Source organism: Oratosquilla oratoria, chromosome 4 (assembly GCF_046742065.1).
Source record: "Oratosquilla oratoria isolate Oo_2021 chromosome 4, ASM4674206v1, whole genome shotgun sequence".
Taxonomy (NCBI): domain Eukaryota; kingdom Metazoa; phylum Arthropoda; class Malacostraca; order Stomatopoda; family Squillidae; genus Oratosquilla; species Oratosquilla oratoria.
The window spans coordinates 23151040-23163996 of record NC_134780.1 but is presented as its reverse complement, the minus strand read 5'-3'; the positions used below and the strand labels follow the sequence as shown (position 1 = coordinate 23163996).

Genomic DNA, 12957 nt, shown 5'->3' with positions numbered 1-12957 from the left:
GGGAGGAGGGGAGAGGAGGAGGAGGAGGAGAACGACGACGAATGTCGGTGTAAGAAGATAGGGGAAGGAAGAGGAGGTAAAGGGAGGAGAGGAGGTTTGTGAAAGAAATGTAAAATGGTTTGGTAAAGTTAGGAGGATCATCTGGTTAGGCCTATTGTCGGGATCCAACCGCTCAGCCTACTGAAGAAGAAGAACGGGACCAACGCCCTCTGACGAGGTTCAGACGTCTCTCCTCCCAGAGACGACGACGAAGACGAAGACGAAGACGACGACCCTCACCTCGTCGACGTAGATGTCGTGGGTGACCCGGCGCTGTGGCTCCTGCTGTTCCTCCTCCTCTTCCTCCTCCTCCTTCTTCTTCTTCTCCTCTTCTTCGGTGGTCTCCCGTTCGTTGGTGCTCTTCTTGCACATCTCTTCGTCGTCGTTGTTGTCACTCACGGTACCGCCGGTGACCGTCGCCGCCGCCGCTGCCGCCGCCGCATCCGCAGCCGGGCGGGGCTCTGGGTTCGCATGACCCTCTACTGCCGGAGACGCCACACTTCACCTTCACTCGAAACCCCTCCTGAAGAAGATCTACGCAATCTCGTGCCGCTACTTCGAGCGACAGCGGTAACCACACCGTGGGCGGACGGGGTGTGGGTGGGGGTGGGGTGGCTAGGCCGAGCCCTTCCCGAGCGACGAGACACAAATTAACTTCAGGGCAACACTACACTGATGGACAGCACCGCCACGCTACTACTGCTGCTGGGGTTCATAACACACACACGCACACACACACACCAACACCCGAAGGAACGCCACGTCTACATGCACAGGAGAAAGAACCCTGGTGCCACGGTCTGGCGACGGAGGAGGGGGCACCAAGGATACACGCCGGTGCTCACAACGCGTGTGAGAGACACACGGGGCCACAGGGGGACGCGACAGCGGGCCAGAAGGTGCGGGCGAGGGGGCTGGCGCCGGGCCACTACCTCGAACACGCACGCCGGGCAGAAATAGAACCCAGTTATTGCCGGCCCTACTTGCAAAACACGGCTCCTCCCCCCCCCCCCAACACACACACCTTGCCCTCTTAGACAGACACAGCAGCTTCCTCCTGTACGTGGCAGAACCGTACACCCCTTCCCACTCCTCCTCCCCCCTCCTCCTCCTGACACAGGGGTCAAGCCCGGGATGCGGGCTCTCGCCCCACGGTTCCTTGCCGGCCACGCGGGCGAACGAAAGCTTCTTACATCACAGGGGGACAAAAGTACTAGACCCGGTGCTCGACGTGCTAAATCACGGGGGAGAGCACGTTCGCAAAATAAATATATACAATAAATAATAATAAATAAATAAAAATGGTTATTACTATTACAGAAGGTCGTGACCATATCCGGGCGATTTACAACCGTGACAATGAAAATGTTAAAAGACAACATCGAATTTATTCCTCGCCATTAACCTAACGATGAATCACTGCGAGGTGCTCGCTCGCTACCAACACCGACAGGAAGGCTCTGAGTCACCAGGCCAAAAGAGTAATTTTCTTGGAATAAATAAATAAATAAATCAAACTTATATATAGAGGCCCAAGAAAAAAACGAACACCCAAACAAAAACATGTGATCACAGAAGAATTAATATATGTTTAATACATAGGAAAAATATTGACTAGAACAATTTTAAACACAAATAACAAAGACCATCACATGACCGCCCCCCTACACACACACACGACAGTCGAAGTGACAGCGAAGTTTGGAACTCCAGGACCACTTCAAATTTCGTGGATCTCAACGAAATTGTTGTATTAGTAGGGAAGGGGAAAGCTCGTGGTGTAGTGGGAAGGTGAAGAAAAAGGAGAAAGGGAAGGATTACCGAGGAAAATGAAATGAAATGAAGAAGGGGACGAACGGGCCCCGGAAGTCAGAAGGAATGTCAACAAGAGGTGCGCAGACGATAGAGGTGAAGTCGAAAACATTCGTAAAAAAAAAAATAGAAATATAGATAAGAGCAGTGCAATAGAAGATGAACATAATTATTTCCATGGATTTAATGAAGGAGATGACAACCTCCCCCGATTAGCAAGTCTAGAGGAAAATTAGAGGACATGAACAAACAGTGGGAGGTTAGGTTCAGTCAACTTACACGGATTACACAAAGAGTTGACAAATTGAAAGAACTAAAGAAGAATCAAACCCTAAATAAATAGAAGAATTAAAAAGACAGTTAAAAGAAGTATAGGATGAGAATGAGGAATTAAAGAATAATAATAAAGAGAATAAAGAGTCCATAGCAAAAGAAGTACAGGGTTGGAGAAAACTCCAAGAGAACAACAAAATTGAATTTAGAGATATAGTAAACCAACAGATGAAAGAACAAATAAGGACACAGTTATTAAAGTGATGAGGGAGGAGAATACAGTAAGAGACTTAGCAGATAAAAAGAAATGTATAATTATATTAGGGATGGAAGAGAAGCATAATCCAAATAGGACTACAAGAGTAAAAGAGGAGAAAAAAGTAAACAAGATATTAGAAGTAGTTTAAGATGAACAATAAACAGGGAAAGAAAATGAAGAAATATATAGAATAGGGAAATACAATACAAATAAGACCAGATGAATTAAGGTTAAATTCAGGTCACAAACAACAGCAGAGAATATCTTAGCAAAAAAAAAAAAAAAAAAAAGGAAAACTAGCAAAAAATTATCTATATAAACAGGTATGGATAAAAAGAGAGATGAATAAAGAGGAAAGAGAGGAAAAGAAAACAAAAAGACTAGAAACTAAGGGAAAGAAAGAGAACAGAACAGAGTCAGAGAAAGAGAAATTCTATTGGAGACTAGTGGATATGAAAGTGAGGAAATGGTTCATACTAGAGAAAAACGAAAAGGAAACAGAAAACACGAGGGAAGTAGCAGAAAATTAAAACTGTCTTAAACAAATATAGATGGCTTAATAACAGGCTTGAATGAAATGAATGATTACACAAAGTAAAAAGAACCAGACATAATGGGAATTGTAGAGAAAAAAATGAACAGTGTAGGACATGGTGTATATAATCATTGGATTAGAAACAGGTAAAATAAGGGGGTGGAGTTATGTTCCTGACTAAGAAGGATATAAATGTGAGGAATGTCACATATGGAGAGAATAGAGATGATTATGATGGAAGAGGAGGTCAGGGATGGGAAGAGCAGGAAGTTTGTGGTAAATTATGTGCCTACTAAAATGGCTTTGTGGGAAGAGAACACAAAAATATGTTAGAAGACATAAGGATAACACTAAAGAAGATAATGGAAGATGGAGGAATAATTGTAATGGGTGACTTTAATTGTAAAGAAATCTGCTGGGAAGAGAAGACAGTGAAGGGTGGAGATGACCTATGGGGAAATGTACTACTTGATATGATTATAGAACATACAATGACACAATGGATACAAGAGAATACTAGGTATAGAAATGAGGAAGAGCCATCAAGACTGGACTTAATAATCATGTCAGAACCTAAAATAGTGAACAAGATTGAATATAAGACACCAATAAGTAAAAGTGACCACATATTGGTTGAACTGGAACTAAATGAGGAAAAATACATGGAAAAAAAACAATATAGAAAGGAAAGATTGATGTATGGAAAAACAAATTTGGATAAAATAAGAGAATTCTTTCAAAAAGCAGACTGGGAAAGGATACACAAGAAGGAAACAACAGTAGAGAAATGGAATATTTTGACAAAAATTTATAAAGGAGTGGAAAAGTATGTTCCAAGGCAAAAACAAGAAAAAGGATATATAAAGTGTTGGTACAACAAAGGATGTAGGGAGTTAAAAGACAAAAGGGATAAAGCTTGGATAAAATGGAAAATGACAAAAGACCTAAAAATGGAAAATATATACTAGTTATAGAAATCAATGTGTACAAGTGTGCAGAGAAGAAAAGAGAAAATATGAAAAAGATGTCATAGAAAAATGTAAAGATCAACCAAAACTATCTTATAGATTTGTAAACAACAAACTGAAAAACAAACATGAATTAGTGAAACTATGACAAGGAGTTGAATACGCAGAGGAAATAAAAATGGCAGAAATTATGAACAAGCATTTTAAATCAATGTTTATGAGGGAGAACATACAACTTAGAGATGTCGAGTGGGAGGAGAAAGTCCCCCCTATGAAAAGATAGAAGTAACAAGGAAAGGAATAATGAATCACTTGAGTAATCTCGATGTCAGAAAATCAGAAAATCGCATGGTCCAGATTAAATGGCAAACTAGATTTTGAGAAAATGCAGGAATGAACTAACAGACAAAATAGTCTAATAAGCAGTTCATTGAAAGAAGGAAAAGTTCCAGAAGATTGGAAAAGAGCAAATATAGTACCAATATATAAAGGGGGAAACAAGGAAGACCCTACTAACTATAGACCAGTCTCTCTTACAAGTACAATAGCTAGAATTTGTGAAAGAATTATCAAAAGTAGATGGGTTAGGCATTTGGAAAAAACAACGTACTAAATCCAAGGCAATTTGTTTTTAGACAAGGATGATCATGCATCACAATCTTAATGTGTTTCTATTCAAGGCTAATAGATGTAATACAAGAAAGAGATGGATGGGCTGATTGTGCATTTCTAGACCTGAAAAAATATTTTGATAAGGTGCCACATAAGAAATTGCTAAAGAAATTAGAAGCTGCAGGAGGAATACAGGACAAACTGCTGAGGTGGATGGAAGACTTCTTGGATGAAAGAAAAATGAGACAAACACTCTAATTGGGATGAAGTGATTAATGGAGTTCCACAAGGAACAGTTCTGGCCCCAATAATGTTTGCTATATACAGTGGCCGCGAAAAGTTTGGGCGCGTAACAAATGTAAACACTTGTGACATTTAAATAATAATTTAAAGACCTAGAAATGGCTTATTACATACCTTATTTACCAAGCGATTTTCCTTTAAGCTTTATGACCTTCTCCAAACGTGCCGGGATGCATCTTGCCAGGTTTTGTACATGTTGAGGAATAATATTATCCCAAATATCCTGTATTTCTGTTTTTAGCTTAGCTGTTTTTTAATTATATGCCATACGTGCTCAATGGGATTTAGGTCTGGAGAATTTCCTGGCCATTTTTTGAAGTAATTAACACCACAGTCTTCTAACCATTGGGTAACAGACCGAGCTGTGTGAGCAGGCGCTCCGTCCTGCATAAACCAACTAGCATTGCACTTTTCAAAACTTTCAGGCAGGTTATCACACAATAACTCGAAATAGGTGTGCTGATTTACACTCATTTTGTGCAAGAAACACTAAATTGCCAACTCCACCAAATGCAAAGCATCCCCACACCATAACACTTGCAGCATGTTTCACCACTTTAGCTGTATAGCGAGGGTCATTAGGGTCAGACCCCCTGGGGCGCCTCACACGCTTCGACCTGCAGCCCGACGACACCACAAACGTTGATTCATCACTCCACAATACTCGTTCCCAGTCTTCTAAGGACCAGTCCTTATATTTCTTGCAAAATGCTATGCGATCACGTATGTTTTTTGCACTTTGGAGGGGAAGAACTTTAGCACAGCAACTACGGTATTGTAAATCTTTGGCTAAATGATCAGAAATACATCTTACAGACACATCATGCAGCAGTGCAGGGTTATTTTCTTTCAGTTTTCGAGCTGTGAGCATTGGATCTTTATCTAACTGCCTCCTAATAACCGTAGAAGTACGATTTGATATCTTCCTTGGCCGACCAGAGCGATGCTTTGGAGTAGGAATGATGTTACTTCCTCCGTCTCGAAATTTCTTGGTCTACTTTTGCACTTGACGCACTCCAATTCCCACACGAGTAGCAATATCTTTACACTTATAACCCTCCTTATAGAGGGTTATGATTGTAACAACTGTGTCTCTTCCCAGCTCTTTACCACTTCCCATTACGGAGATATCAAGGCACAAAAACAGAGACCACCGCAAAAAAAAGACTACTCCCCGTGAGAGATGTTTAGAAACTGACTCCACGTGACATCGAGTGCGCCTAAACAGAGTTGCTAAGTAGTGCGTATTGTCTCGGCTAAATACGAGTACAAACGCTAGCATTGAAAAATAACGAAAAGTTTGGGCAGAAAGTTGTATTTTTCGCATGTTTTGAGTTTAGCTGAAAGTTGGGGAGCCTATAATTTTGCGCCCAAACTTTTCGTGGCCACTGTATATTAATGATATGGATAAAGGAATTGAAAATTATATGACCGTCTTTGCGGACAATGCAAAATTGTTGAAAAAAGTGAACACTGTAGAAGATTGTGAGTCACTGTAGAGTGATCTCAATAAAGTATGGAAATGGAGTAGGAAGTGGGAGATGCAGTTCAATATTAAGAAGTGTAGTATAATGGAATTTGGAAGAAGCAAAAAAAAAAAAAAAAAAAAAATAGTGGGATCATATAAATTGGGAGAGGAAGAAATTAAAAAAGTAGAAAATGAGAAGGAACTGGAAGTCATTATTATGAATAATATGTCACCTGAGAAACATATTAACAAAATTTTTGGAGAAACTTATAATTTAATAAGAACAATCAAAGTGGCATTTACATACCTGGATGAAGAAATGGTGAAGAAAATACTAGTCACTCTGATATGACCAAGATTGGAGTATGCAGTGACGACGTGGTCACCAAGTACAAAAAATGTATGACAAAACTTGAAAGAATACAAAGGTCAATTACGAAATTGGCACCAACACTCTCAGAACTATCATATGAGGAGAAACTAGCAAAACTTGAACTACAGACATTAGAGCAAAAGAGAGAGGAGGCTTGATAAATATTTATAGAATCATGAAAGGCATGGAAACTATTGATAGAGAGGATCTAATAAAATGGGATAGTAGAGATACAAGCAAGAAGACAGAAAGAAAATCAAGAAAGACAGTTACAGAAGAGACCAGAAAAAGAACAGCTTCCCCCACTGGGTAATAGACATTTGGAACAAGTTAGATGAAAATGTGGTGTGTGTATATACGATACACGAATTCAAATCAGTTTAGATAAAATGAGATATGAAGACGGGATACCATGAGCATAGCTCCCCTTCCTGTAAAGTACAACTAGGTAAACACACACACACGCACATGTCTACAGGATGTGAAGAAATACATTTCCCATACAGATGCATAAATACTTGGAATAGCTTTGAAGGTGATATGGCCCAAGTACAAACAATTTATGAATTAAAATCAAAATAAAATAACTGGTAATCAAGTAGTTGAAAGTACATGAATATGAAGCTTAAATTGCTGAGTAGGAGATAGGACCCAATGAGCATTGCTCCTTTCCTGTATACTACATTTAGGTGCTCACACACAAACATACACACACACACACACGTAGGTCAAAGTGACAGCGAAGTTTGGAACTCTAGGAAAAATTCAAGTATCACCACTCCCGGCCCCGGCCGGCCACCGTGGATCAGCAGTCGGCCTTTGTTGTATTAGTAGGAAAGGGGAAAGCTCATGGTGTAGTGGGAAGGTGGAAAAAAAAGGAGAGAGGGATTACAGAGGAAAATGGAAGGAAATGAGGAAGGGGGCAAACAGGCCCAGGATGTTAGAGGGGGTGTAATCAAAAGGAGTGCAAAACACACACACAGAACAAGTAAGCAGAGGTGTCAAAAGCAGAAATATAGATAATAGCAGCTCAATGGAAAGAGAAGATAACTGCTTTTATAGATTTAATGAGGGAGGTGGTGACAACCTCCCCCGACTAGTAAATCTAGAGGAGAAACTAAAAAAAAATGAATGAAGCATGGGAGGTTAGGTTTAACCAATTAACACTAGTTACCCAAACAGTTGATAAACTTGAAGAACTAAAGGAGAATCAAAACCTAAATAAAGAAATAGAAGAATTAAAAAGACAGTTAAAAGAAGTAAAAGATGAGAATTGGGAATTAAAGAAGAGTAAAGAGAATAAGGAGTCCATAGCAAAAGAAGCACAGGGTTGGAGAAAAATACATGAGAACAACAAAATTGCATTTAAAGATATAGTGACACAACAGATGAAAGAACAATCTAAGGACACAGTTATTAAAGTGATGAGAGAGAAGGAGAATATAGTAAGAGACTTAGCGGACAAAAAGAAATGTATAATTATATTAGGGATGGAAGAGAAGCATAATCTAAATCGGACCACAAGAGTAAAAGAGAAGAAGGAAAAGGTAAGCAAGTTATTAGAAGTAGTTCAAGAGGATGGACAAGAAACAGGGAAATAAAATTAAGAAATATATAGAATAGGGAAATACAATACAGATAAGACCAGACCAATTAAGATTAAATTCAGGTCACAAACAATGGCAGAGAATATCTTAGCAAAAAGTGATCTATATAAACAGGTATGGATAAAAAGAGAGATGAATAAAGAGGACAGGATGAGAAAACAAAAAGACTAGAAGCTAAGGGGAAAAAAACGAGAACAGAACAAAGAAAAAGAGAAATTCTATTGGAGAGTAGTGGATATGAGAGTGGGGAAATGGTTCATAGCAGAGAAAAATGGAAAGGAAACAGAAAACACAAGGGAAGTAGCAGCAAATTAAAACTGTCTTACACAAACAGATGGGTTGATAACAGGCTTGAACAAACTAAATGATTACATGAAGGAAAAAGACCTGGACATAATGGGAATTGTAGAGACAAAACTGAAAGGTCCACTACCACCCAACAGTGTAGGACATGGTATATATAATTATTGCATTCGAAACAGAGGTAAAACAAGGGGGTGGAGTTATGTTCCTGACTAAGGATATAAATGTGAGGAATGTCACATATAGAAAGAATAGAGATGATTATGATGGAAGTGGAGGACAGGGATGGGAAGAGCAGGAAGCTTGTGGTAAATCATGTTCCTCCTAAAACACCTTTGTGGGAAGAGAGAACACAAAAATATGTTAGAAGACACAAGGATAACACTAAAGATAATGGAAGATGGAGGAATAGTTATAATGGGTGACTTTATTTGTAAAGAAATCTGCTGGGAAGAGATGACAGTGAAGGGTGGAGATGACCTAAGGGGAAATGTACTACTTGATATGATTATAGAACATACAATGACACAATGGATACAAGAGAATACTAGGTATAGAAATGAGGAAGAACCATCAAGACTGGACTTAATAATCACATCTGAACCTAAAATAGTGGACAAGATTGAATATAAGACACCAATAAGTAAAAGTGACCACATATTGGTTGCACTGGAACTAAATGAGGAAAAATACATGAAAAAACAACAATATAGAAAGGGATGATTGATGTATGGAAAAACAAATTTGGATAAAATAAGAGAATTCTTTCAAAAAGCAGACTGGGAAAGGATACACAAGGAGGAAACAACAGTAGAAGAGAAATGGAATATTTTGACAAAAATTTATAAAGGAGTGGAAAAGTATGTTCCAAGACAAAAAACAAGAAAAAGGATATGTAAAGTGTTGGTACAACAAAAGATGTAGGGAGTTAAAAGACAAAAGGGATATAGCTTGGATAGAATGGAAAAAAGACAAAAGACCTGAAAAATTGAAATTTTACACTAGTTAGAGAAATCAATATGTAGAAGTGTGCAGAGCAAAAAGAGAAAATACAAAAAAGATGTCACAGAAAAATGTAAAGATCAACCAAAACTAATTTACAGATTTGTAAACAACAAACAAGAATAAGCAAGAATTAGAGAAACTATGACAAGGAGTTGAATACACAGAGGAAATAGAAATGGCAGAAATTATATACAAGCATTTTAAATAGGTGTTTACAAGGGAGAACATACAATCTAGAGCTATCGAATGGGAGAAGAAAGTCCCCCTATAAAAGAGATAGAAGCATCAAGGAATAAAATAATGAAACACTTGAGTAATCTCAATGTCAGAAAATCGTATGGACCAGATGAAATAGCAAACTGGATTTTGAGAGAATGCAGGAATGAACTAACAGACAAAATACATAGCCTAATAAACAGTTCATTGAAAGAAGGAAAAGTTCCAGAAGATTGGAAAAGAGCAAATATAGTACCAATAAAGGGGGAAACAAGGAAGACCCTACTAACTATAGACAGGTCTCTCTTACAAGTACGATAGCAAAAATCTGTGAAAGAATGGGTAAGGCATTTGAAAAAAAAAAAAAAAAATTGGATTTAGACAAGGATGATCATGCGTCACAAACTTAATGTGTTTCTATTCAAGGCTAATAGATGTAATACAATAAAGAGATGGATGAGCTGATTGTGCATTTCTAGACCTGAAAAAAAAAATTGATAAGGTGCCACATAAGAAATTGCTAAAGAAATTAGAAGCTGCAGAAGAAATACAGGTCAAACTGCTGAAGTGGATGGAAGATTTCTTGCATGAAAGAAGAATGAGAGATTTGATAAGAGACAAACACTCTAATTGGGATGAAGTGATTAGTGGAGTTCCACAAGGAACAGTTCTGGCCCCAATAATGTTTGCTATATATATTAATGATATGGATAAAGGAATTGAAAGAAATATGAGCATCTTTGCGGACAATGCAATATTGTTGAAAAAAAATTAACACTGTAGAAGATTGTGAGTCGCTGCACGGTGATCTCAATAAAGTATGGTAATCGAGTAGGAAGTGGGAGATGGAATTCAATATTAAGAAGTGTAGTATAATGGAATTTGGAAGAAGCAAAAAAAGAATAGTGGGATCATATAATTTGGGAGAAGAAATAAAAAAAGTAGAAAATGAGAAGGACCTGGCTGTCATTATTATGAATAATATGTCCCCTGAGAAACATATAAACAAAATTTTTGGAGACACTTATAATTCAATAAGAACAATCAAAGTGGCATTTACATACCTGGACAAAGAAATGGTGAAGAAAATACTAATCACTTTGATAAGACCAAGATTGGAATATGCAGCGACGACGTGGTCACCAAGTACAAAAAAAATGTATAACAAATCTTGAAAGAATACATAGAGCAATTACAAAATTGGCACCAACACTCTCGGAACTATCATATGAAGAGAGACTAGCAAAACTTGAACTACAGACACTAGAGCAAAGAAGAGAGAGAGGAGACTTGATAACTATTTATAGAATCATGAGAGGCATAGAAACTATTGATAGAGAGGATCTGATAAAATGGGATAGTAGAAATACAAGAGGACATGGAAAGAAAACCAAGAAAGACAGGTATAGAAGAGATCAGAAAAAGAATAGCTTTCCCAACAGAGTAATAGACATTTGGAACAAGTTAGATGAGAAAGTGGTGTGTGCAAAAACAATACATGAATTTAAAAACAGTCTAGATAAAATGAGATATGAAGACGGGACACCATGAGCATAGCTCCCCTTCCCGCAAAATACAACTAGGTAAATACAACATACACAGTGAAGCAGGAAAGAAAGGATTGGGATGATAAGTAAGATTTGGAAACAGGAGAAGAATTATGGGAATAGCAGGAAACTAAGCAGAAGAGATTAAGGATAGAAATGGAACATCTCAAAATGAATGAAGAGCTAAAACGGAAGAGCTTGAAATGAGTGGACGAAGAACAAGTTGCAAGAAAATCGGGAGCCAGTACAAGACAAGAGATGAATATAATGGTAAGAATAAAAACTGACACATACTGTACAAGGAACAGATTTAAGACAAAGAAGAAAGAGCCTAGTCAGTTTTATAAAACTGTTGCCTAGTTACAATGACTGGAAATCCACATCCCTGCAGAGTAAAAACAGGACTGTTGTCTGTTATATTTGTATGGGACTGATTCTGTGTCCTTGCCTTACGAGGGGAGCAATCACCAATTGTCTGCACTTCTTATGGTAAAAGGTGTTGGAACTACAAAGTTTATAGATATCTTGGGATCAATCTAGAGACTGAATGCCAGCTCCTGAGGCTGCACCTGCAAATGGAGGCGAGGGTACTGATGGGCTATGAATATGAACGGCAGAGAAACAATTCAATCTGACATCTGTCTTGCAGGACTACCAGTTACAAAAACCTGCTGTTGTTTCTACATACATATACCAAGGGCTTTTCCCCCCCTTACAAGGGAGGTAGTCAAAGTCAAATTCATAAATCCACTCCCACCCATTCTATCCCCACATACTCTACTCCCATTCACCCCCCTCCCTCCTTCCTTCTTTTCTTAACTACTCCTGGATGACAGGTCATCCTTGCATCTTGCCCACTGCCCTGGGTCAGAAGGAATGTAGCAAGACACAAAATAAATGTCAGAGGCTAAGTAGCAAGACGCAAAATAAATAACATGAATTGGTTCTTTGGGAATGAAGATTGGCCTGTCTTCCACCATACTGCATAAGCAAAATGTAGTGCAGTGAGGCACATCACTTTAGGACCCGATAGTCAAAACTGGATTATCGCTGCCACCACCTAATTATATGGTGACCCCACCCTTCCTCACTGGCCAAGTGGATTATGGTGTTGCTACTTGTGGTAAAAGTCAAGGTTATGGTGGTTTGAACCTTGCCACCAGCGACTTGAACCAAGGGTATGGTTTATTAAATTCCATGCTACAAAGTCCTCTATAAGGGACATTGTCCTAGCCTCCTGATAGCAAGGGGGGGAGCGGTTGTGACATTCAACCAAATCAATCATCATCAAAACCCTTGCATGCAGTTACAAACATTACAATGGATTACAAAGGCGGAGCATGCCGACAGGAGACCTTTTGATCCATATCTAGGTCAGATGCGAAAAAAAAAAAATCATAATAATAAAAATATAAATAAAAACTATAATAATGTAAATAACAAATAAAATACATAAATAAATGCATAGGTATAGTTGAATAATAAACAAACAGGTAAATAGTAAATAATGATAAATTGACATATAATGATAAATGAAAATCAGACAGACAAATGATAACAAAACAAAAACAAAATAAATTAAAATCAGACAGACAAATAATAACAAAACAAAAACAAATAATATAAGATAAATTATA

General features: G+C 38.3%; 1 protein-coding gene across 4 annotated transcripts in view; it reads right to left on the bottom strand.

The window, feature by feature from the left end:
- Positions 1–12957, bottom strand: part of LOC143024667 (ubiquitin carboxyl-terminal hydrolase 47-like) — a 130525-nt gene that overhangs the window by 95087 nt on the left and 22481 nt on the right. The window contains exon 1 of one of the 4 annotated variants that reach the window (XM_076183642.1): positions 280–992. The exons of 2 other annotated variants lie outside the window; for them this stretch is intronic. In XM_076183642.1, the coding sequence (XP_076039757.1) occupies positions 280–411 (132 nt within the window). In that variant the 5' untranslated portion in view covers positions 412–992. Of the gene's footprint in view, positions 1–279; positions 993–12957 lie in introns of those variants that run through there. One more of the 4 variants, XM_076183643.1, reaches the window with a different exon arrangement.